This window comes from Anguilla rostrata, chromosome 10 (genome assembly GCF_018555375.3).
Source record: "Anguilla rostrata isolate EN2019 chromosome 10, ASM1855537v3, whole genome shotgun sequence".
Classification (NCBI taxonomy): Eukaryota; Metazoa; Chordata; class Actinopteri; order Anguilliformes; family Anguillidae; genus Anguilla; species Anguilla rostrata.
This window is the reverse complement of record NC_057942.1, coordinates 11169931-11196459: the sequence shown is the minus strand read 5'-3', so window position 1 is coordinate 11196459 and position 26529 is coordinate 11169931. Positions and strand designations below refer to the sequence as shown.

The window sequence follows — 26529 nt, the reverse complement described above, 5'->3', positions numbered from 1 at the left end:
TGTCCATTTGACTACCTATCCATGGTACATGCTACAGAGGATATTTTGTTATTGCAGAACATTTACAGTAAATAGATGAATAATTGCTGAATTCAATAACCAGCAAGTGACACAAATATAGCCATTTAATTTAACATAGTTTGTGAATTTCTCCTCATTAAGCAAGGTGCCATAGCGTTGTACTACCAACCTCTCTTTCTCTCTCACTTGCTTTTTCTCCATCTATCTATCTATCTGTCTATCTCATGGAAGTGGATTGTTTTGAAATACATTGGTTTTTACACAATTTTGAAACCACAGCTGCTCCGACGGGATTCTTTTAAAGCATTGGAATACAAAGAACACTGCAAGGCTTCCTTTGCCGATCTCTAGATGTAATCATTTAAAAACCCATTTCAAAGCCACAATCTAGGAGATTGCAGGAGACTGGGAATATTTTCCCCATTACTGTATTATAGAACTTTGACAGAACACAGCCTGTGCTCGCATAGCTGCGGTCACAGCTGTTTCTAGCTCACACCCATTCTCACACTTCTCTTTAATGAGATTGTCAGTGCCTCACAGTGAAGGCCTGTTTCCTACCCTGAACTGTTTTCCATTGCCCTTTTTACATCATTCTTTGTGGATCATTGACCTTTCAGAACATCAGGCTGCTTGTACCATGCGTCCCATTTTGGGAGCCGCTTTGTTAATGCAGTGATGTTCCCATGGTTCATTTGTCATGTCCATCCATCATCTGAAAACCTGTGTTCGACACTGGTCTGTGTGCATGAGGTTCGCTGTGCGGTTGAATGGCCAGGCTCATGTATTCAGGGGGATAAAAGTAGGCTGTGTATAGACTTTAATTCCACTCTGTGCTCCTTCTACTGTGCAAACCCTGTGTTAGTGCTGGGATTCAATTCAATGGCCAGGCTGTTTCATAATGCAGAGTTATGGCTGGGTTTGTCAAACGGAATCCACACACCTTGGGTATACACAGCCCTGAATGCAGCTGAATGGTTTTCTCCTGTTTTTGTTGTATGTGTTTGTCAAGGATACCATTCTCATAAATTCATCTGTGACTCACAGACAGACTCCTGAAATTTTTACACCAAGTGATATTTTTTTGGGAGGTAAAAACCAATAAAGTGCAAAATATACTGCACGAGTGGGAGCCATTTGGCTTCCTGTAATATCGCATTGTTATTTTTCATAAATGTTGGTTGAAGGTCTTCATTTGACAAGTGAATTCATTAACTGAGTGGAAGAATATGAAGATTACTAAAAAGAACAGGGTGTTCAGTCAATCGAGGCTTGTCATTTGCAGCAGTGAAATCCAGTGCATCTGTCCTAGTTTTGAACATCTCTTGGGTCTCTGTCTCTACTGCATGATCCGGCAAGCCGGTCCATCGTTTTAGATTTTATTTTTAACTAATTTCCACCTTTGCCATCTTGTTCTGCTGATAGAACTCAAACAAAAAATGATTTTGTCATTCACTTTGTTAATCCCTTTTTGTTTCCATTAGCTTCTCTTTATGTGTATGTTTTCAAGAGGTTCTGTATCTTCATTGTAGTGTGGGACCCAAAACTGGACACCTGACTAAGTCTTGTCACACAATGACATTTGTAGTGTTTAACTATGCCACATTTTTTGCATCCCTTTCATCTTTTCCTGAATGATACAGAAAGACTGCCTAAATAATGACAGACTTTGGGCAAAATGTTTTACAAAAAAATAAAAAAAATAAATCAGCTTTCTAGCTTCCTTCCCACCTTTAACTACTGACATGTGGTTGATAAATGTTAGTATTGAGGGAGTGGAACTACTACTGTATCATAGAGAGAAATCATGATCTTCAGAATCACATCCTGTCATTTATGGACTGCATTTGGCAGGATAATCTTTTCAGGTTTTAATTTGTTTGTAGCAAATTGCCCAGAGAGTAAAATACAGAGTTTCAACCTACTGTAGATTGAATGCATTGATTAGTATTTTTAAAAAATCAAATTAGGTTTTTTCAGTAAGTTATAGACTATAATCCTAAGGGGGTATTGCCTTTCTGCTGGAAAATGAAGGAGACTTGGAAACTCCCTTAGTCTGATTCAGGTTTTGCAGCTCCATCACTTTGACCTTTTCAGGTTCATAGCCTGCTGGCGTCCTCTAAGTACATTTCATTACTGTCAGAAGAAAAATGTTATAAATTGAGTAATTCAATGAAGTCAGTCTGAACCTAGTTGTAATGCATGGAGCCGAACATTACTTTAAGCAAGATACATCGACTGTACAGCATGTCAAGCTTCATCTCTCTATTCCTTGAAAAGTAAACTACCTCCTGCTTACACAGATGGGCAAATTTGCTGTACATGTCTGGAGAGACGATGTGAAATATGTGAATCAATAGCAACTTCAAAAAATCAGGAGACAAAACGACCAGGGCAGGATGTCTTGCTTCAAGACTCCTTGTGCCAGTGATCAGGGACAGAATAATACAGGAACTCTCCCACGCTTGGATTTTGAAATATTTTTGCATGTGCGGCGTTGCCCCTGCCAGCTGAGTGCTTTCATCAACCTGCTGGCAGGAGTAATGTAAAATTTCTCATCCAAGTAGCTGAGTGGTCCTGCCAGGGGAGGGGGTAGCCGCTGTGCCCTGACTCCTGAGTTATGGTCACCATAACTCTGGGACCTGGACAGTTTTAATCCCTATCCCCTCAGGTGCATTGCCCTTACTCTGCTGAAAATAAGTGACTCTCAGCAAGCTCCTTGACATTGTATCATTTATTTGTTTAGTTTTTTTTAGCACCAGCCTTTTTATTTATTTTAATTTCTTTTAAAAAATATCCGAGGAGGGTCTTTTACATCATTTTGACTCTGGGACTGCTTTGGTATTGTTGGAATGCCACATTGGATCAGAGACCCATGAGGTTACAGTGACCATTTTAAAATGTGAATCTAAATGAACTCTAAATATCAGAATGGCTGACGTGTGCTTGCTCGTCCTGTGCAAAGTTCAGTTTTCTGAGACGGAATGGAATTATATTTTCTAACTACCCCTGGTAAAATGTGATTAGTTGCTGGTACTCAAATATTCTTGTTATTTTCCTCAGAGGCTTTGCCTGTGGTGAAAAATTAGGAAAAATTAGTCAATTAGGAAAGCCAGCTTGAAATATTGCCCATTTTGATGATGCGTAAAAACAGATGTGTAAGCTCTCTTGTGGACTGGTCCTTTGTTACCCCTGTTGGGATTTGAGCCAGCTGTAAAAGAAGCACATGACACAGAGTTTTAGAGCCTTCCTTTCCATTTGTGTTGGATAATAGAAGTTTTTTCCATATGCTTTTAAATATGTGCAATTCATATTTTTAATGATGAAAAATTTAGTGTAAAAACGGTCTGTTGTCCTTAATCGTTTTAAGACAAAATGGCTTCAGTACGTGAAAAAAAAAGTTTTTCAGCAGAACATAAACATCTATTTACTGCCTAGTCCTGTAATGTGTTTACTACCTGTAAAAAAAAAAAAAAAAGCTACATCACCATTCTCCTTTGCGGCCTCTATCATTACTGTCATTAATCTATGTACATTTTTTCACTCTGATTAAGTGCTTTCAGATGTCATTCAAAATTCCCACCAAAAGGTACTTTGTTTGATTTGACACAACTCTTTAACAATTACAATTTAACAAGGTCAAACATTTTAAAGAACAACAGAATAGTCTAGATTTAGTAAAATCAGTTGGTTTAAATCTTAACAATCTAGTAAAAAAGGCAGGTTAATCGTTTGACACAGTTAATTCCATTTTCAACCTAGATTGAATGCAATGATAAGTACTTTTTATCAAATCTTTTTTTCAAATCTTTGTTGTCATTTCACGAGTACTTGCATGCAAGAATCTTTTTCACAGAGGTTGGAAAGGAATATAATTTAAAAAGTTGTAAAGTTTATTTTGAAATATGATTTCGGTAGATTAACTTTGGTGTGTGTGCAGAGGGGAATTGTAATGTGCCATTTTATTCATTTGACACCGTTTAATGCTAGCTATTTAGCAAATAACCATATAGCAAACTGAATATGATATAGGGAAAAGGGTGCCCTATATAGAACAAACCATTTTTTCTGAAATATGGAACCTCTTGGCTAATATCAGATTGCAGGCAACCCCAAACTTCAGTAATACACCCAAAGTCTGTAATATTTGCATATTCGTAACACAATACATTAAGGAAAATTGCACTTGGGAATATGCATGGCCTTATCACAAGTGAATATATTTTCCCCTTGGCACTCTCATTCTCTCTCTGTTGTTCAATAACCAGGAAACTCGATATTTACTCCTGACGGTGCAAACCCCTTCCTGTGGGAGATGTCAAACAAACAAGAGTACCTCTTGACTTACTTTTCAGGGTGATTAGTGACTGACAGACAGCTGAAAATAAAAAGAAAACAGGAAGTGTGGGTGCATTTCTCCCTGGAGGGTCTACTGCCCTGGATTACGTGTGTCTGAGAGGGATAAATGCGAATGTGAATCTGATGTCCTTTTTTCGGTGTGGGTTTATTCTTCAGCCCTTCCATCATGGCGTCTGGCAGAGCACAAAATCGACCCCGGTGTGAGTCTGTTTCTCGTCGTGAGAGTTCATTGTGCTCCGGTTTCCTAGGTGATTTTCTTTTCCAATTTCGGTCGTACATTGCTGGCTTCTTGTAATATATCCTCATTTGCTCTCTAACCTTTGCTTAGTTAACAGTGAAAAACAGCTGTTGCATCTAGTTAGTCGAGTATTCAAGTAATTTGGTGGTTTGTTGCTGGATGTCTCATCCTGTTAACGCCCTTTCCTTGTGTGTGGACGAGCCCCAGTCGGATACTGATTGATCCGGGCTATGCCAGTGCCAGCTGTGGCTGGCAGCTCAGCAGGGTCGTGCCTAATAGGCAGAATGAGAGGGAAGGGCTTCCCCCGATTGGACGTCCACATTTCATCACACATTAGCCTCCCCCTATGGTCAGTTGGGTGTTCACAGTCTGCCTGCACAAGCCATGCTGATTGTAACAGCCGATTGATATCATGTGAATTCACGCTTGCTCATTAGCCAGACTGATGGTGGGTATAAGCATTATTTGGGAAAATTAATGTAGGATACTTAAACGTTTACTGTTTCCACATTTAAACAGATAATGGTTGGACATTAATATGCACATGTTCACATAATACAAAAACATTTTACTTTTTACTGAGATTAAGGTGGCTATTCAATCAAAAAAATTCTTACTAGGAAATGCTAGCAGTTCTGCGACTTTGTTTTACTGGTTTCTTAACTCGCAAGAAGGAAATAATCTTTCCTTTGTTCATCAAAGCTAAGGACAAATGTTTATTGAATCCCAGCCTAAATTGTAGCCAAGTAACCAAACAGTGGACAAAAAAATCGACAATTCTGGCTTCAAAGCCTGCATAATATAAACATAGTGTGGATATTAACTGCCCGTATCATTTATATGCATTGGGGTTATGGAGATGGATTTTGCTGCATCTTTTTGAGTACTTCATAGTTGCATATGTAGATTTGAATTATGTAACATCATTCTTTAGAACAGAGTTAATTAATGTGATATGTATGCTGCATGTCATTACTGTATTTCTAGAATCAACCTTCTTATGATCTGTCAAATTGCGTATTTGCAGACAGACTAGTGATAGCGCATGTACATGCATCTTAATTTACATTTCAGAAATGAAATGGGGGTTTCAGTGTGTCAAGTCTATTATGCTGACTCTCTATATTGACTGACTGTATCGATATATAATGTCAGGATTTAGGGTAAAACTTGAAATTCACTGCGAGTGCACTCTGACTCGAAGTGCGGTTCAAAAATCATGATAAGGGGTAAGTCTGTCTTTAGTTTTATGATCAGAACCAGGCACCCCTTCAAAAGAAGATTGAGGTACTGGAGAAATAAGATATTCAGTGAGCCGTACAAAGTAGAGAAAGCAGCGTAAAAAGCTTTGCCCGAGAGGCCTTCTCCTGAATCGCAATGGCTGAATTCTCACTGACCCACCCTAGATACAGGTCAGCTATTTCAGACGAGTTATCACAGAAATAACTGGGCTGACTAAACGTTGTGTACAGAGTTTGAGACAAAATATCAAGCTAAAGCAAGTCAATCAGGCGAATCGTGCTTGTCCTGCACCATTTTCAGGGTTTTTGGGGCATATTTTCATGATTTGTATTTGATCAAATGGTGTTCCCTTAACGGCAAATTAATTTGATTGATTTTTCAGTCTTAAATAATTTATTATTGAATCTGTCAGTTCATTAACATTTTTAACATTTTTTTGTTGTTCAGATTGTTCAGTGGCTGAATTTCGCCTACTTAACAATTGGAGTATGGTTGAGAAATTAAATTTCTCAGCAAAGGAATTTACAAATGTAGCATTATCACTGAGAACAGCAACAGCAAGATCCTCTAAAAGATAAGCTGGGGTCATATAAACATGATGGGACTTGAGCATGAAGATAAACAAAAACAGCCGGCTTTGATCAATGTCTTCTGTTTGTTATGTGGCTCAGTCCTGGTTATGCATTATTGATGTTCCATGCTAGAAAATAAACAGATGTTCACCTGTTGTTTCTGTATGTGGAATTTGCATATATCAGCGTTGTGTAGCATTTTTATGTTTTCAAATGGGAATAATGAAAGCTAAAGTATCGCAATATCTTTCTTCAGTATATATTACAGTAAAAAACAATCACATACCTGTGTTTATCGTAGGTGAAGAAAAATGTAGGTAGCAGCAAAAAAAAAGATTATCTGTTGGAAGAGGAAGCGCGATTCGTGAGCTGTGAGAAAGGCTTCTGCTGAAATGAAAACCGCCATATTGTGTCTAATTACTGTAGAACAGTTCCAGAGCCTGTCAGTCTGGCCACACTGACAGCCGGTGATCCCAGATCCACCTCCCCACATGCTTTGTGTTTCCAAATGATTACTTGAGGGATAATTTGCCATATGCTTCGCTGTGAACCATGTTATCCACCACTTCCATCTTTTTACTGAAGGCTAAGTCAAGCCACCGAGAGATATGAAAAGCAATTTGCACTTAATTAGGGGCCACAAACAGGGTGGTCAGAGTGAACCGTGATTATAACAGGGACTGCAGGGAGGATGGCTTGTCGCCTCAATGCCTGTATGAGCAAATGAATGCTCAACATGCCCTGTTACATTAACACACACTGGGGTTCAACAGAGCTAATTGAGCTGCGTATGTATCTGAAAGCCAGAGGGATGCTCAATTTTTTTCCCCCATCTTCCAGGTGTACAGCCATCAACTTTGGTCTGCATTACATTACATTACAGGCATTTGGCAGACGCTCTTATCCAGAGCGACGTACAACAAAGTGTATAACCATAACCAGGAACAAGTATGACGAAACCCCTAGAGAGAAGTACTGGTCCAAGTGCAGGGAACAACCGCATAGTTCAACTTGGACCCTGAAGGTTAAACTGATTAACACTAACACAACGAGAACGGCAACAACGCAATCTATGGAAAAAATACAAGCAGTATTTGCTCACTCTGCTCCTGTGTCATGCAGGAAACCCCACTGCATAATTGGAATAGCTAGGCTACTTTTAGCCCTGCCATCAGATCAGAGGCAGGTCCATTTATTATATTATGCTTACTCTGCACTGTGGAAGGGCAAAGGAGTCATGGGGTGTCAATTTGCGCTTTGACTGTGCAGCAGGTAGATATTGTTATTAAATAAAAGCAATGACACCCAGCAAATCACCGCCTATAAACTTGCATCAAACAGTAGCTGCACTTGGCAAAGAGCCCAACAAGCCCCTTATCAGCAAACAGGGAAGCTTCCAGTGCCAGATTTTCTAATATACGAGTGGCGAGCACGCTAGCTGTGAGGTAAATAGCCGCACATTCATACAAGGTATCTTCGAATTATAACCATGGCTTTGAATCACCCAAAAAAGTTGATGAAAATTATGTCACACAAACAACAGGACCATTTTTCTTGTAGCATCTGAATGGTTCGGTTTCAGAAAAGTTTTATTGCAGGGGAACACAGTAATATATCACTGGGATCCAGAAATGTTCAAAGCCACACATCCTCAGTAATAAATTTCATATCAAATATTGCATTACATCTGACTGGAACGGTTTTGATTCTGGTGTTTTGTTGCATGCTGATCTATCCGCAACCTGTCAGGTTTATCACGCTAACCAGTTTATTTGCACATCACTCTGAAATATCACTGAGTATCACCTGCTGCGTCCTTTTTTAGTTTTCACCATTTTCACATCACTCTGAAATATCTGTGAGCCTCACCTACTCTATACTTATCAATTCTATCACACCGAAGGACAGATTAAGAACAAAATGTGTTTTCTGTTTTGTAGTGTCTTTATAAATGCTCAGAGATACATATTTATTTAATGGATTAATCAAAGAACCCTGATAGAACCTGCACCCTTGTTGCCATGCTAATGTGTTGTCAAGCAGCTGTTAATGTAGACTTAAGTGTCTTTCCCATTCACATTATAAGGTGATGTAACCCCCAGCTAGTTGCGTGTGGCTCATTTACCTTATTATGAGGTTTTACACATGTTGCTGGTTACTGTAGCATGTAGCATTTACTGTAGCTTTTATCCTAATATAGGCCTATATAGTTAAATGTGATGTCAGTGCATTAATGACATGTCCGATTTAAATTACAGTTGGTTTCAGATGTATTTGTTTACACACCCACACCCTTTGTAAATATATTATTGTTGAGATAATAAAAAATGGCCTCCTTTCACTTTCACTAACTTGAGTTATCGTGGACATGAGAGGTGTCTGAGTGAAATAAACATTATGGACTACATTCCAGTATTCGGATGTATTTTTGTCATGTTTATTAGCACAATATTGGATATTGGCAGCTCAACAAACCCAGAGTCAGATATCTCATTACCCCAGACATGATCTACTATAAATAGTATATGTATGTATGTATGTATGTATTGTACAAGCCATGGTTGAAGTGAGCTCAGCGGGCCGACGCCATGACAGACTGCTGATAAGATGTCAATAACTGCCCTTGTTGCCGCACAAAAAGGTGAGCAAATATCGCAAAGATCAGAAATATTAACAGGCAGGGGATTAGTGCTCGATGCTGGAGTGAAGCTGCGTACAGGCTGACCTTCAGTTGGCTGGTTGATCAATGTAAAGAGGACAGTGAGTGATGGGACCCAGCAGGCGTACTTGCAGGGACATCTCTATATCTCAGCGTGGCAGTGTCTGCTCTGTCCCCCGGGCCCGTTTCATTTGGACGTGTAAAAGAGTAAAGGACAGTTAAAGGGGCACTGACGGATTACGGAGCGGAGGTGGAATTAAAGCTGTGGGGATGATATGGGCTCATTATCAGCTTTCTCTCATTAGATGGGTGTGTGTGCGTGTGTGCGTGTGTGCATGTGCGCTTGTTCTTATTTGTTTGCATGTGTAAGGTACACGTATGTGTATGTACGTGTCTATAATGATGACCTTGTGTGTCTGAATGTGTGACTATGTGTATGTGTACAGTATGTGTGGGTTTGCGTGTATTTGAATGCGACTGCATGCTAACATTTCTTTGATGTCATTAAGTTGATTTCAGCTGACATTCAGGGAAAGGTTTCGTCCTGAAGACTCATCATTTTGGTGGCTCGTTAAATAAAGTATCGGGCCCATATGTATGAGGGCCCATTCCGTGCTTTTTATCAGCATTGAGAAAGTAAAAAAATCCCCCAGGGGAGGGGATGGTGAGAAAAAACTTCTCCAGTGTGAATGTTTCTGGATTTTCATGCTTGATGCCATGTGACCATATGGGTTGCACGCTACATCCTATTGTATTTATTTGCAGCGATATAGGAAATAGGGTAATACTTTTTATAGGGCTCAAAGTGTAATGAATGAAAAAGAAGGGCTTTAAGATTCAACCATCTGTTTTGCATGTTCACAAATCTTGTGAGTAAAACATACTTGCATTTGTTTGTCGGTTAAGGACGAATATTGGTTGAAACCTTTATTAGTATCTTCCTCCTCAGGAACTATGTAAAAGGGTAGGCTTTTGCACTGTAATCCTCCATTTTCTCATTAATTTCAGTACCATTATAATTTGGCTTAGGCAGGTCAGTTTAGGCTGTTACTGTTGTGTGAGATTCTCTTGGTGTGCTTGCTTCTTCATTCTCTGCAGTGGGTTTTTCCTCCTCTTACTTACTCTCTCAATCATGCTAAGTGTCAAACAAAAGAAGGAACAGACTCTTTTGTCATTCTGGCATCAGCGCGCGTGACACATCATTTAGACTCTCAGGGTAAGTGATGTAAGTGTCATGTGGGAACGTTTCTCTGCAGCTGTTGATATTTTGTTGGTTGAATTTGTTTTTGTTCCAAAGTGGAATACAATATTCTGGTGGACTGGAGTTTAGCATTCTTGTCATGTTGTTATTGATATGTACACTTAAAAAAGTGCACTTTGGTCTTCTATTAGCAGAGGAAACTGAGAAGTATTCCAGGCTTAAATAATGAGTTCAAAAAATAAATGCGTGATTTGTATTGTTTACCCATATTGTGCCAGATGTGACTCACCATTTGAGCTGCCATGTTAATAAGTAAATATATTGATATAGACATGTGTTCTTCAGATGATCTCAAGATGAATGAGAATGGCTTTTGAATGTATATGGTAGTGTAATATAAGCCATTTATTTGCAAAATCCAAATCTACGTGTAAGCCACACCAGCTGTTTTCCACAGGAAGTCATTATTTCAATCAGGCTGGAATTAAGAAGCTTGACCCACTTTCATATTTTTGATAATGGCTACCAGCATCTGGTCAGACTGAAATGTCTGAGGAAGTCTGTTTGCAGGCACTTTGTTTTTGATTTGGTGAGAATATTCAGGGTTTTTTAAGGGTCAAAGTCACCTTGGTTGAAATACAATTCATTGCAGCTGAAAAGCCACAGGATAATCTTTTTGGAAAATACGTTTTTCAAAAGCATTTTAGGGGGGAAATTCAAAGATATAAGATGAATATTTATTTGGAAAGAACATTTTGTATTCTTAAAACTAAGACAAACCATTATGCCAGTTATACCCTCCATTGTGTGCTAATAGGTGATTCATCATAGACATGGGCTAATCCTGTGCCCCTGTGTTTCTGTCCCCCATTTTACAGCGCTGTACTTTATCTCAGTTGTCTCCAAGAACAGAGAACAATTAATCTGCTGAATAAATCAATACAGTCACGTGTGTGGATATATACCGGCATTCCATTTTAGAGATACTGAATTTATGAATTTATGGAATTATGAATTATGAACTCTATGAAAAAGTGTTACTGACTTGCACCTCAGGTCAGTGCTCTGAATCATACTGTATATTCGTACTGGCATGGAATAGGACACTTTACTTATGGGGTCTCTTAATGGCAGTGTGGCTTTTACGCTTGACATTTGGTTGGGTTGTGCTCCCATTCGCTGAATACTTGCTGTTTGATGCAGGCCTTTGTTGTCTTCATCAGGCAGCTCCTGCTCTCTTCCGTTATCACACTTTAACAGGATTAATTGATCTCCAAAGATCTGAGTTACTTCTGACAGAGGGAGAATATGGTTGAGGTGAAATGGATTATAGGATATTGCTATTCTGTCCCCTGCGTCCTGAAAAATGGTTGTAAATCAATTCTGTGGCTTTGAATTGGTCTAATATCATGAGTGGACATCTATTTGAGCTTTTCTTCAACGTATTTTATTTCCCAATACAGGATTGGCTGACCAAGTTTGGGTACCTCCCACCCCCGGACCCTGTAACAGGACAGCTGCAGACCAAGGAGGCTCTGACCAAAGCCATCAAAGCCATGCAGAAGTATGGAGGATTGGAGGAGACAGGAGAGCTAGGTCTGTGTGTAAATGTATGTGTGTGTGTCTGTGTGTTTGAATGCATGACCAGACAACAGTGCTCCTGTTCAAAGGTTCTTCAATGACCTATTTCTGCATGATAGACAAACTGGCAATTTCTTTATATGTGTGTGCGTGTGGGTGTTTGTTTGTTTGTGTGTGTGTGTGTGTGTGTGTGTGTGTGTGTGTATGCATGTTTGCTTTTCTGCTTCCAGATGAAAAGACCCTGGTGCTGATGAAGACTCCACGCTGCTCTCTGCCAGACGTCGCAGAGCCAGAATCACATCCAGGCCGACGGAGACGTTCAGTGCCCTCCCAGACCAAGTGGAGCAAAAGACACCTGTCCTGGAGGTAGGCTCAAGTGCAAATCATGATGGGATATAATTGCCTGAACTAATAGTGATTGATATTTGGATTTTTTCAAACCACATAAATGAATATGCTCTCTACCATCCCACAGCTGCATATGGCCCAGTGAAGAATGCGTTTTTACTCTTATACACGAGCAAAGTGTCTGACAAAAGCACTAAAGGACAAATTCTGATTATTTAGAGATGTAAAGTTTACCAGAGGAAAGCAAAGTGGCTTAATCACAAATTGCAATGTTTTGGACATTCATGTACATTGCTCTGTGCTGATAAATTCATGTCTTAAGCTCTCCAACTTTGTAAGGAATAAAAGCCAAATGCAACAAGTATTTTGAAATGGGAGATACATTTTTCAAATTCAATTATGTCTACATTATGGAGATACAGTAACACATTTAATCTGGTAGTAGCTCTGTTGTAAGGGGGAAATCTTCCTGACACCTAAGAGACAAAAGTGTAATACCCATGCGTTCCTGATAGCTCAGAACAAATTGTACTATTGTATCTGCAGCACCACATAAGCAGACTCCTGTGATCTGTTGTTTTCAGAAGCACAGATGATACGGCGCTGGGGTGGTTCACATTACGCAGTAGGGGACAGAAAGTGTAGGTGTTGTTCCCACGCACTTTAGTTTTCTAACACACACAGCAGTTGACCTTTCCTGGGGGACTTGAAATGCAAGGACTCTGAAGCCCCTTGAAGTTTAAAAACAGGATTTTCTTAAGTTAGAAATAAAAATATGCCAGTGTAGTTTTTTTTCTGTTGTTGTGATAATAACCAGCTCTTTTATACATCTGCTAGTCACCCTGGCAACGTCATTGCGATGGGTCGAAACTCACGATGCCTATTCGAGTTATTGGTGCGAATAGCCTCTTGGAACTTCAGACTGATTCAATTTTTGTGGCGAAAGCTCATGGACTTTAGATTAAATTGCTTACAGTCTTGTACTATGCAGCCCTTCCTGGCCTGACCTCTGGAAGAGCTCTTTCGCCCATCTGTAAAACGGAGCAGTCCGTTGAATCACCCGGCAGGGAAAATATGCGGCAAGATGGCGCCGCCCTGCTCCGCCCCGTTCCTCCCAGTGATTCACAGCGTCCTGAAAGCAGGTGGCAGAACGACCGGGAACTGAGGCATCGCCCCGACTGCACAGTCCGTAATCTTCAGAGACGGCCACCCCTGCTGGATTCCGAGAGATCTGAAGGGAGCATTAAGGAGCTGTGGGTGGGGGACTTTGGAGAGAAGCTCACTGCAGAGTTTCTATCTGCCGCCTTTAAAAAGCACCATGACCTGTCCATCAAACCCCAGTCTCGGAGGGATAGGATGCTGTGCCTTGTCCATTGCAGCTTACTCTCCGCTTTGATGATTTAGAGCACACACATGCACGCACACACACACACACACAAACACACACAGTCTCCCAGTCTCCAAGTATTGTCTCACTAGTTTAAGACATGCTGAGCTGGATGTGCTCAGCTCAGCTCTGTGGTGGAAAACTGTCAGAGGCACATGGACAAGAAGACTATTATTTCTCTTTGGGTTTATTCTTTCTTTTTTCCTTTGGTCTTCCAGTGTTGTTGGAAACCTGCAGTTCCCCTTTGAAAGGGAAAGGATTTTGTACAGATCTGCTTCTCTGCAATAACTGTCAACAGGCGCATAAGTGTTATGGTGAAAATTGTACAGTAAACCGTAGTGCTGAGAGTTGCATCTGTGTTCAGTGTGGCTCTCGATGAGTGTGGACATCAATGACATTCCATGTCTAGCCATGGTTGCAAGATACAGTGATGAAAAAGGTATACGTGAGGAGCTTCACTGTTTAACGCGAATGCATGCCACTACAAAAGGGGAGGACATGGCAAGGGCCTTTACAGATCATTTTGAGTGGAGAGTTGTTAATATCAAGAAGGTATTCACCGTCACCACAGACGGTGCCCCTGTGATGGTATGCAAACAGAGCGGCCTTGTGAGTATTATTGAATGTCAGATGGCTCACCCCATCCTGAAGTTTCACTGCATAATTCATCATTAAAACCTTTGTGTGAAGATCTCCTAGTCTGACCTGAACGCTGTGATGGATACAATTGCTAAAGTTTTCGTTGCTTGGTCCTCATTGACCCTGCCAGTGGCTGAGTGCTGGGAAGGCTTTGAAGTGGTTTGTGGAGTATATTGATGTGATCAGGCCCTTTTTAGCAGTGAAGAAGCTGAACTACCTGATGAAAAATGCCTTGTGAAGCTCGTGTTTTTAACTGACATCACAGGCCATCTTAATGCATTTGACTTAGAGTACAGCTGCAAGGCACAGGCCAAACCATACTGACTCTGTATGATGCACGGAAGGGATGTTCAAAGTGGAACTTTTCATTACTTCAGGCATCTGAAGGAGCTGCCATTGCACCAGACTGTCAGTTGATGACATCACTACATACATGGAAGGACTTGAGATTGGATTCTCTGTTCCAGATTTCAAGACTTCCAGGGACATGGTCCAATTTTTTTATTTTTTGATAAACTCCTTGAGGTGAATGATCTGAGCATGCCCTTATTTGAGTGGATGGGTGCTGAGAACTGTGAAGTGCATCTACTGTGGCCTGTTGGGAGAGTCCACCTGAGAAGTCTGTCAGTTTGAAAAAGGTGGCTTTTGCATTTATCCCTGCATTCGGATTCCATCTATATGTGTGAACAGATTTTTTTGCACATGAAGACTGTAATAAGTGCATCTTGCAGCCAGCTGACAACAGTGTGTTCAGAGATTTGTGTCCGACTTAATGCATCAACTTACGGAGCAGAGATTGTGTAGCAGAAAAGGTACAAGCAGGGATGGGGATTGCACTAAATCAGTTCAAAAAGTCAGACCAATTTATTTATCCCTTGCTTATTGGACCGCAGCTGAAGATGCGTGTGTGTGTGTGTTGGATGCATGCTGATCTTGGAATTCAGGTGGGGAGACCCATGATTGCACAGCAGCAAATAATGTCATCCTAATTGTTATTTGGCTACAATGGCTACATAATTCTTCTAAAGAAATACAATTGCTGTTACCAATACAAATACAAGTGTACAGAATGAAAATAGCCTACAGGTGTGTTAAAAAAATGAATGGCATGCATTTGTTTACATTGTGTAATTGGTATAATTGATTTTTAAAACGTAGCTGACCCCACCTTTAGTGTGATTAACTTGAATTATAGAAAGGATATTGGACAGAGAGAATATGTATAGTATTGTTCAAATTGTTTTGATCCAATTGATTAAACTACCAAGGTGTTTAATTGAAAAAAACAATTCAATGAAGGCTCATTTCTGTCATCAAGATTGTAAAACTAATAGCCAAAGTGATCATCTCTATTACACTTATTTTTTCGCCGATTCTGTTTTGGAATCACACCCACAGGATACGGACATTCCCGAAAGAGTCTCACCAGCTTGGCCGGGACACGGTGCGGGCCCTGATGTACTACGCCCTGAAGGTTTGGAGCGACGTCTCGCCCCTCAACTTCCACGAGGTGGCAGGCAGCGAGGCAGACATCCAGGTCGAGTTCACCAAGGCCGACCACAATGACGGGTACCCCTTCGATGGACCCGGGGGCACCGTGGCACACGCCTTCTACCCAGGAGACCGCTTCACTGCAGGGGACACACACTTTGATGATGATGAGGACTGGACCTTCAGATCACCAGGTGAGGGTGTGAAGTTCTGAGGCAGGCCATTACAAGTTGTTTAAGTATCTGCCATGGTAGTAGCTCTATAGTGCATAATGCGTCTTGAACTGTCAGTCAACCCAACGGTGCATTCTGTATCAGCATTGTTGGTAAATCTTTACGTCTATCTTTTGTAGAAATGCCCAGAAACTGTTTTACATAGTTCATAATTTAGCAAAATTCATTGAAATCTCATATGTTATATTAGTGTCACTGTGTAACATTGGAGAGCCCAGGCTCAAGATTACCCATCCTCATTAGGCGCTATAGGGATGGGGCTAGATGGTTCTGGAGACCCTATCCTTTAGAGCACTGATATTTTGCGTTTTCATGCACCTGCACTTGATGGTAACTCAAATTTGATGTCCCATAACCCTTGGTACAGAACCTTTAGCAGCTGTGTAGGCAGACATATCAATATAGCCATAGCTGGGCAAACGAAGCTAGTTAAAGATTTAATGAATCCACCTGCTCCTGTTCTCCACTCTTCCGCTTTGCGCAGTGGACACGCGTGTCTGAGTAAGGCAGAACGCAGCCTGTGTCTGGTGTGTAGGCGACGGGCACAAATTTGGACCTGTCATTTCACATCCTGTGTTTTAATGAGCTGGCTTTAATGATGAGATTTGATATCTTATTACCAGGCATGAATCACTGTTATAATATTTATGAGATGTTTTTTTTCCCTGGGCTACATTGCAGATTAGTCCATCATGGCCCAGTTTAAATTTTGCCTCACTGAGTATCTGCACTTAGCTGGAGGGTTGCTTTAATTTGCATTTGGTGTAACTCACACAGTACAATTATCATATACTGTATATCCATACATTTACACAATTTATCATGTACACAGGTCTGGACAGGCATGAAAACCTGGACTGGGATGGGGGTGGAGCAAGTCTTTGTCAAATGATGGAGGAGATAATGATGTCTGTGTCAATGGAACATCTCAGGGTCCCATAAGCAGCTTAGCTTGTCACTTGTCAATGCTTCTCGACATTGTCTCAGAGCTCCTCTTGGTCTACCAGTTTTAGATATAATTAGGTAACTAATTCAACAGTTGATTTCTCTCTTAGAAGAGTCTGAATATCATTTCTGTACTAAAAATATTAGTAGTCAGTCTCAAACAGCTATAGCTGTTTATAAAGACGACCGACTACCACTCTCCTACAACTTCAGTCATGAGTGCTTTCACTTTTAGAAGCAGTGCGTGTGGATTTCAGTTATCCTTAACCCACAATCCATATCCTTAGCTTGGCGAATTTGCTCAGACAAATAAAAAACTCAATTATCGAGACAGAGATTACACAGAGAACTCAACTTACAACACTCTGGCTGGCATGTCGGCTCATCAGAAATCCCACTCTAGTCCCCTTGAAAAGCGATTTGTCTACTCACTCATTTGAAGGGCATATGACCAGCTTTGCATTGTGTAAATTTGTAAACAATCTCCTTCAAATACAGCTCCGGGGCTCTGCTGCTCTCTGTAGAAAGTACTGCCAGTCCATTCAGTCTCTCCTGCCCTATAGTCTATTCATCCTCACATAGTTCTTGATTCATTTAATTTAGACAATAGGCACTCTACTGTTGCGACATTGTTACAAGCAACAGCATTGCAGGAAGGTACATGCCTCACCAAAGGTAGAAATTATCGAATGGCGTTTCACAAGCATTTTCACAGGTTTGGAGACTGAGGTGTGTTGATCTCAGCTCTAAAACAGGTCTAGATTGACAGCTGTTTGGCAGGGACGGTTATTGATAGATCCCATCTGTATAGCTAGCTAGCAGATGTTTAAATTTCACCACCAAAACTACCTACCAGTTATGTCATAGCCCAGGATTTTCGGTCTCACAAAGTGAGTCCATAATTTAGCCAGACTTGTTACCAGAGCAACAGAGTCTTAAGCCCAAATCTGTGAAACCACAGGTTTAAGCCCTCGTTAGCTGGATAACATGAACATGGCCTATAAGCCACATGGTGAAATCACACACACACCAAAAGCAGAGATGAAAGTACCGTTTGTAAGAGGTTCTTGTCGATGAACGAGCCAATTTCAATGTCAAGTATGCCTGCAAAGGGCAGCATCACCTTGCCTTGTGTCTATCCTGTTTTTGGCATGCGGTTCATCTCCCCTATATAGTCAAGCAGGTGTGGCCAGTTATTAGAGATTATTCAATGGTAGATTAGGATTTGATTAGTTAATGTAAATTCGTGAAATGGAGCAAGGGTGAAGCCACACATTCTCTGACAAGACATTGATCTCGCCTTTCACTATCGGTCGTTCATGGGTGTGATAAAATTTGAAATGGGGGACAATGTACACATCGGATCTGTAATCTGATTGGTTATCGTGACCCAATCAGACAAATTTGCTTCTCATTGGAGGATGTGTGGCTCCACCCTAAGCCCAAATTTAATTCAAAATAATTTGATACGATACGCACTAAATTATCCAGGATTGTTTAAGTAATGTACGTGAAACAGGGCCCTGAAGGTTCACGACGTCACATACCAAGGGATTGAACTCAATTTAAAAAAGCTCCAAAAACAAATCTCAAAATAATTGTGTTTATTTCATGAACAATGAATGATAGGCATTAATCATTTAGAGGAATCGATGTTGAAATAATTTTCCCTGTTGAGTATAGTTTGAGGGTGTGAATGATATTTAATAAAATTGAAACTGGATTTGAAAAATTTGTTTATTAAGGATAGTAATGTGCAGGGATGGAGAATGTTAAGAACTCCATTAATCTGTGCTTGCAGATCCCCTCTGGTTAATTTAAATAATGCAGTGGTCAGTCAAGCCTGAACCCCATACAGATCCCATTATAATCAGCCTTATCAGTTTCTTGCAGGTCATCTGGAGCCATAGGAATTTGTGTTTGTGGCAACATCCAGCTTGCTTTTATTAATTGCCTACTTATACATTTCTGCTAATGCAGACTGGTTTTCACAGTTCAAAGGAGAGCCCACTGTAACACAGGCAAGCACCAGCTTAATGCAAAGTTCCAAATTCCTATTTGTGGTCTGTGACCAAGTTGTACATTTTGGCTCTTTCGCATTTTCAGAAATATGTATTTTTTGTTTTTTTCAGCAGTGAAGTGGATAGTAGCAGCGAGACAAAGATGAGAATTAGTAAGATCTTTTAAGAAGCTTTTAATTTAGAGGAGCCATCGGGGGTAATACATTGCATACGAAAAATGTTTGTACTCTTGTATCCTGTGGCTCAGTAGTCTCCACAGCACTTAGCAAAGTCTTCTGGCATTGAACTTTAGAAAGGGCTGGCAAATGTTCAAGAGTTGTTATTTATTTGACTCTCTTATTCCTCATTATGCATTCATCTTACATCACCACTGCCAGCTGTTTCTGCGGGCTGGGGAATCTTATTGGACGGCCTCTATCTGCCAGACACCAATGTGTGCACACCACCACCTACTTGAGAGAGCTCATGCAGTATACTGACAGAAAGAATGTATCCTAAATACTAATCATTTCACTAAATGTCCAGATCAATTACAGGCATTCAGCATTAAATTTAATCAGTATTAAATATTAAAGACTTTCGTGGCTTTGAAAGAACGGAAGACACAATCGCTGTACTAACTAATGTCCTTACTGCAAATGTATGGGTTCATAAACCTCTAGCGCCTTGTACTAACCTAGAATGGAGATCACATTACGGATCTGATTCTCAGGGTCTTCCAGCTGATCCAAAATAGCTAGAACAAATTGATGTTTTCCAGTACATTTTTGGGTTTGTGTCACACGCTTTACAGGGCTCAGAGAGCAGGGCCTCAGTTGTTGACTTGGAGGATCTTGCCACTACTGGGAACTGAGTTGAATTAGTCGATTTTCTTTTCTGTTACCTCAGAGGGTTCAGGGAAGAATTCAATAATCGTACATCTTGCTGAGTTTTATATAGAAGAATCAAAGAGGCCTTTAGGGATTTTCTTAAAATGTCAAACTTGTATGTTTTGATTCTGATATTTACCTTATATTCTGCTTTTTATAAACTCGGCAAACCTCATGGCAGTTGAGACAGAATGTCTTATTCCATCCTTGGGCAAAAATGCATCTAACTTTGCCTTCGTTCTTCCCGCTGTCCCAGATGGGATGGATCTGTTTGCGGTGGCCGTGCACGAGTTTGGTCATGCCATTGGCCTGGCGCACACCTCCGCCATCGAGTCCATCATGCGGCCGTACTACCAGGGCCCGGTGGGAGATCCGCTAAAGTACAGCCTCCCCTATGAGGACAAGGTCCGTGTCTGGCAGCTCTATGGTAGGTGAAGATTCCAAGGCAGATGGACTTTCCATACTGTAATACCTGTAACAGTTGGTTGATCAAGTTTTTCTATTCCAGGATATGAAACGGATAGTTCCAGTCCCACTTACTGATTTGCCCATAAGTATTATATCTGTGCATATTCATGGAACATGACAGAAATAAGATCATTGCCCATCTATACAATATGACATATGCTATAACATTACTGGAAATAGCATGCTGTCTAAATCTGAAAAGATGGGATGTTTAGCATTAGTTATTTCAACTTATATATTTATGACTATTATAGCCAGCCTCAGGAAAAGTTGAAATATATGATCAAACAAGCTTCCTGTCAAAGAAAAGGACACCAGCCTTTTCTTTGCTGTACCAGTTAAGACAATGTCACAGCATTCAGAGGCTATATATAATTCACATTACCCTTCTGTGGTTAATTGCTAGTGAATATAGCACAGTAACAGTAGTCTCCTACTCTTTCACAGGGGTTCGAGATTCAGTATCTCACACGGACCGCCCTGATACCTCCCACAGTGCAGATCCCCCTGTCTTACTGGACCTCCCCGAAAACAGGTCGACTGTCCCGTGAGTGAGAGGCCTTCTTTGGCCGTTTTCAGAGTTGCAGAAAAACCATTTCCCACTCCCTACCCGTGGCTTATTTGTGATCACAGGGCTAAGTGTGGCAAGGGTCACCACAGGTCACTTTATATAGCTCTGTCAATATGGTGTGAAAATGTAATTTTCGCTTTTGTAAGATTCCGCTTTTACCATCAGTATTCAAGTTGCATGAAAGTTTCTGCATCAGTTATTAGCTTGATGAAAATTCAAATATAACAAAATAGACTGGTCCTACCTGGGAATAATACTTTCTCTGTTTGATGAAAGTTTTATTAAATTAAACACACACACACACACACACACACATACTCCCATTCACAGCCATGCACAGACACATTGTGCCCTTTTTGTTTCTCAGGCTAGATCCTGACGCCCCAGACAGATGCAGCACTCACTTTGATGCCGTGGCCCAGATTCGTGGAGAAGCCTTCTTTTTCAAAGGTAAAGAGTCCAGGAGAAAAGCAGAGCAGAGAGCCATGATCAATATTAACCCCAGCTGAGTGCCTGCTCTTGCTCAGCACACATTCTACAGTTCTGTAGAATGTGTGCTGAGGTGTTCATAGTGTTCTTTTCAGTGGCCAATAAAAGCATTCCTCAATGCTCCAGTTCTTGTTTGATGATGTAGGCTTTAGTGATGATGATTCCAATGAGTCTGAAGCAGGTTTCTTTGTTCTTGTGGTTCATGAAATTGTCTCAAAAGAAGAACCTCATCTCGCAGTATATTGAATAATTTCGGGCTTGGAATACCATCAGAGGTGTAGTTATTACAGAAGGCACAAAGGGCTGTCCCCTGTCTAATCAATTCCTTCCACCCACGTCCTCACCTCTCTTTCCCTTCTTCCCTGTTTCACACTTGCCATTGCTTCTCCTTATGAAGTAGGGAATGCTAACTCAAGTTCGACAGCAGCTTTGTCTCTGTTGCAGCCTTTGCAATTCGCTTGTGTCCGCGTGGCTGTTTCCAACAGCTGACGTTTATCTGTTGACCCAGAGAGCTGCTTGTGCTTGCCCTGTTGTGGCCTCAAAAACACTTCCGCAGCGAATGACCTCGTACGCCTGTTTTCCTCACTCCCTCATCCCCTCAGGAAAGTACTTCTGGCGTCTGACCCGAGAGAAGCACCTGGTGTCCCTGCGACCGGCCCAGATCCATCGGTTCTGGAGGGGACTGCCCGCCAACCTGGACAGCGTGGACGCTGTTTACGAGCGGCCTGGGGACCACAAGATCGTCTTCTTCAAAGGTACCGCACTAGAAAGACTGTGAGAACCTAAATGCGGTTATACTGGACAGGATTTATGGTTGTTATTTGAACCCTGCCTATAAAGGTGGTTGAAGTGCCATTAGAATCATTAGACTCATAATTTACAGTTGTAAAATGTACTCTTTAAGAGTTTGTAAACATTCATCTCTAATACAAGGAAGAAGCATCATAAGCCATTCATGATTAAATATGTGTTTCCGAATGCTTCTACACCATAATGTGTCTCTTGTTTTGGCTCTCTCTGCTGCTCATTCCCATTTTAACTGACTTTGCCTTACTGAATACATGGTCTGAAGGAAACATTCCGTCTCTAATGTCACAACCTCGTCCTCCCACTTGCCTCCAGCTGGAGTTTCTAAAAACTGTGACCTCATAGTCTGTCCCATGGTGATGCAGCTGCATGCTCTGTGTTAAAGAGATCCTCTTCACTTTCTGGAGTTTCTTTATATTATTTCGGTTCTAATTTATGGTTTTGATTGGGCCAGACAGTTTTTGTGTGTGATGAAAGACATTTTAGATATTTACAGAAGTTTCTGATGACCTGCTGGCTTTATAATGACTGGTATAGGGGGCTTGTGCAAGTTTCTGATCAAGAAAATACACTTCGAGTAACTTCAAAGTAGTTTGTACAGCAGTGTTATGTCTCATGAGGTTGTAATTTGTGTTATTAACTGATCATTTTTCTAAAAATTAAGTTCAGTCTTACTTTCACTTGAGACTATTTCCAATAGTACATGCAACCTGAGACTGTTGCACTCAAAGAAAGAAGAACCAGTAGAAAATGGATGTTTAAAAATGACTGAATAATAACCACAAAATTATTGTGTTCCTATGTACTGGCTTTGGAGTTAATTGAAGTTACTTGAAGTTTATTTTCTCAGAATTAAAAATGAAACTATCCCTTTAACTATTCCCTTCAAACAGCTGATGACCTCATCACTCTTAAAATGGACACACACACACACTTGTACTGAGTGACTTGCAGTATGAGGCAATATACAAATAGTGCATGCATGCACAAACACAACACACAGTCTTTTGAGCAGTAATGTCAATCGTTAAACAATTCAGACTGTGAATGCAGTTCATTCTAAAAGGACATTTATTGGTTAGCAAACAGTTCATTCATGGCTGTTTATATTTGAAAACAGTGCGTTTCTTAATACCCTGCCTTCAGGATTGAAATACTGGGTGTTCAAAGACAACAACGTGGAGGAGGGCTACCCCCGACCAATCGGCGATTTTGGCCTGCCACTAGAGGGTGTGGACGGCGCCTTCGTCTGGCTGCACAATGAAAAGACCTACTTCTTCAAGGGCAGCCAGTACTGGCGCTATGATGACCATCTACGGCGCATGGATCTGGGCTACCCCAAGGACAGCATGCTGTGGAAGGGAGTCCCTCCACAGCTGGATGATGCCATGAGGTGGTCTGATGGTGAGTGTCCTGTAATCCACAGGGAAAATTATATGATTTATCATATTATCAACAATTGTGTCACATCAGATGCTCATATGATGTCTAACATAGTCCCAAATAAATGGAACTGAAAGAATATCTCACAAGGTAAGGCATAAAACAGAGTTAGGTAGGTTTCCTTACATTCAATTTAATTTAGATTTTTAAATTGAAATATCATTCAATATATGCACCTGTTTCTATTTAATTCTATTTAATTTGTACTAATGCTCTTGTAACCTGAAGTGAGCATAGCAAACACTTAAAATTGGCTGTAGGCCTACATCTCTCTTTCTCTCACAGACACACACACACACACACACTCACATTCTCTCTATCCCTTTCTCTCTACCTCTATTCCAGGCGCCTCCTACTTCTTCAAGGGGAAGGAGTACTGGAGGGTGGTGGGGAGTGACATGGAGGTGGAGTCGGGGTACCCACGGCCCATTAGCAAGGACTGGCTGCTGTGTGCCGACATGCAGTCTGACTCTCCGGCCCTGGAGGCCAACGGCACAGAGACCCGCTCGCACGGCCAGCGCCACGCCAGCCATGCCGAGAACAACTACGAGGTGTGCTCCTGCACCTCTGACTCAGCCACGGCCCTCTCGCTCCGCCCCTCCCTCTCGCTCCTTGGGCTGCCGGCCTTTCCCTGCGGAATGCTGACCCCTCTGGTGACATTCGCTGTGGTCCTATGTGCACCTCCATGAGGAGGGACAGAAATGTTTAAACATATACCAACAGTGACAAAAAAATTTAATTCAAACCATATATCTAATCAAAAAGGAACTGCCTGGATCCTTTTTTCTTTTGCTCTGTTGTCGTACAGTCCAGCCATGGGACTCACTCTACCCTTTTGTCTCGAAACTTGAATAAAAGTATTTTTTTACAGCCATGATAAGGTATTATGTCACTGAACTATTTGAATTGATATTAATAATAGTACTGGTAGTGTTGAAAGTGAATAAAATGTACTATTCTTTTTTAAATGATCATTCCAAGTGCTTTAGAAGTCAGGGATGTTTTCTCAGATACATATTGCCATTTTAGTACCCAGTGTCCACATAGATCCTGAGGGGCAGATCCACATAAAGACTGCATGTCAACTGGTGACAAAAAATCCTGGAGAAGTTTCACTGTATTCCCTATCCAGCTGCAATGGCCTCAGTCTGTAATGGAAAAGCTGTTGTAAGGGTTTTATAAGGGATAAATTGTGCATATCTTATGTGGACAAATTTGTAATTACACACATGCATATGGTTTCCAGGGACATGCATAATAAATTATTTTTTGTTTTAATCTGAGGTTCATTAACTATTCCATCAGAGCCACCGACAACCTGTGCTAATTACGGGTAGTAAATAACGCGCAGAAAAAAAATAAAAATCAAATGCATTAATTTTCCAATGAGACTTTAAGCCAATGTACTGTGAATGTAATCCATAACCTGGTGACTTCAATTGCATGGGGACCAGCCGGCAGGAACGGTGCAATGCCGCGTAACAAGCGTATTTCTGTGTTCATGTCTGCAGCTGCGATGAGGAGCACGAGCCTGCAGAGAATGCAGGCCATTAGATAAATACACTTTATTAGCTGAATAAAATTTGATTTCATGTTAAATGGAAGTCACATCTCCCACTGAAAACATTGCGGATAAGGAATGAAATGACATTGAATATTACATTTTAAAATAATCACACAACTGTCAATCAAGAATAGTAAAGAAAACAATGAGACAATATGTGCATTATGTGCAGGCATCACAAACAGGCAGTGGTCCAACTGTGAAGCGATTGCTGTCAGAGCATGAATTTATGTGAATAGGACTTGATTCTATAGAAATTATGTATAACACGCAAATATTTGGTTTTCAGTAATCCATGAAAGCTAAATCATTGTTTGAAGTCTCTTCTCTTGGGTTTCTGATAAATATTTGGATAAATCTCTATCTAGCAGCAATTATAGTTGCCACAGTCCAAGGCATGACTTCACATTGCATTGGCTTTTATATAGGTCACCAGTTCTGCCCTAAATTGTCACTTCTTTGAGTCCCTTTCCCCCATTTACAGCGCAATGTAATTAGTACAGACTTTTGTGATTTAGTCAGAACACTTAATGAACCTCAGTCACATGTCTCCTCATTGTCCTTGTGCAGAAATGTGCATGTACATATGTATTTATATAGACAATTGCTTGTGCTGTGTATATACACAGCAATGATTCCATACATGGTGTATACACATGATGTATAAAATGAGGAATGTATGATTTTGTCAAATACAGAACATTTGATATTGCTATATACCCGTTTGTTTGTATGAAGAAATATACACATATATTTAAGAGAAAAGCAACATTAAAAGCCAAGTCTTTTCTACCCTCAGATATTTTGTATACAAACAATGTCAAGGGTGCAGTAATTTTGTGTCATGCTGAACTTTTTGTGTTTTTGGGAGGCTTAAAAACAATGGATGTAAACTTTTTCTTTGTTTCGCTGTACCAAGCTCATATGAATGTAAGAGGGATATCTTTAAAAAGTTTCTCTTCTTAAGAAATGTTGCCAAAATCTTGGGAGTCTTGCTTTTTGTCCTGTGGTATTCAGTTTTGGTTTCGTTTCCTTTTGATGTACCCATGTTACACTAATGATATATCTTTCTTGGTCATGAAAATCTTGATGAGGGGTTCCCCGCTTTTTTGTGAGTTATCAGGCAATGTCCCCCATTCAATCCTGTACATTTCAGGGTAAAGCTGAACGGCTAAAATAGTGGGACGGCAAATACATCTAGATTAGGACATGTTAAGACGCATGTTCGTTTACACAGTTTTACTATTCTGTTTTGCACTGTTTGTTTGCATCATATGCGTTTGCCTATATCTGACTCACTTATGGGTCACTCGTGGGTCAAATTAAAAGGGCCAAATCCAAGGCACGTCGGCGTACTGACCTGTCGTGTCACTGTTGCAGC

At 40.7% G+C, this 26529-nt stretch overlaps 1 protein-coding gene across 1 annotated transcript in view; it reads left to right on the top strand.

The window, feature by feature from the left end:
• LOC135264950 (matrix metalloproteinase-17-like) overlaps positions 1-26118 on the top strand; it is a 29726-nt gene extending 3608 nt beyond the window's left edge. Inside the window, exons 2-10 of the mRNA XM_064354035.1 lie at positions 11756-11888; positions 12104-12239; positions 15646-15932; positions 20063-20233; positions 20722-20821; positions 21213-21295; positions 21937-22089; positions 23288-23545; positions 23930-26118. Of these exons, the coding sequence (XP_064210105.1) occupies positions 11756-11888; positions 12104-12239; positions 15646-15932; positions 20063-20233; positions 20722-20821; positions 21213-21295; positions 21937-22089; positions 23288-23545; positions 23930-24273 (1665 nt within the window). The 3' untranslated portion in view covers positions 24274-26118. The remainder of the gene's footprint in view (positions 1-11755; positions 11889-12103; positions 12240-15645; positions 15933-20062; positions 20234-20721; positions 20822-21212; positions 21296-21936; positions 22090-23287; positions 23546-23929) is intronic.
• The last annotated feature ends 411 nt before the right edge of the window (positions 26119-26529 follow it).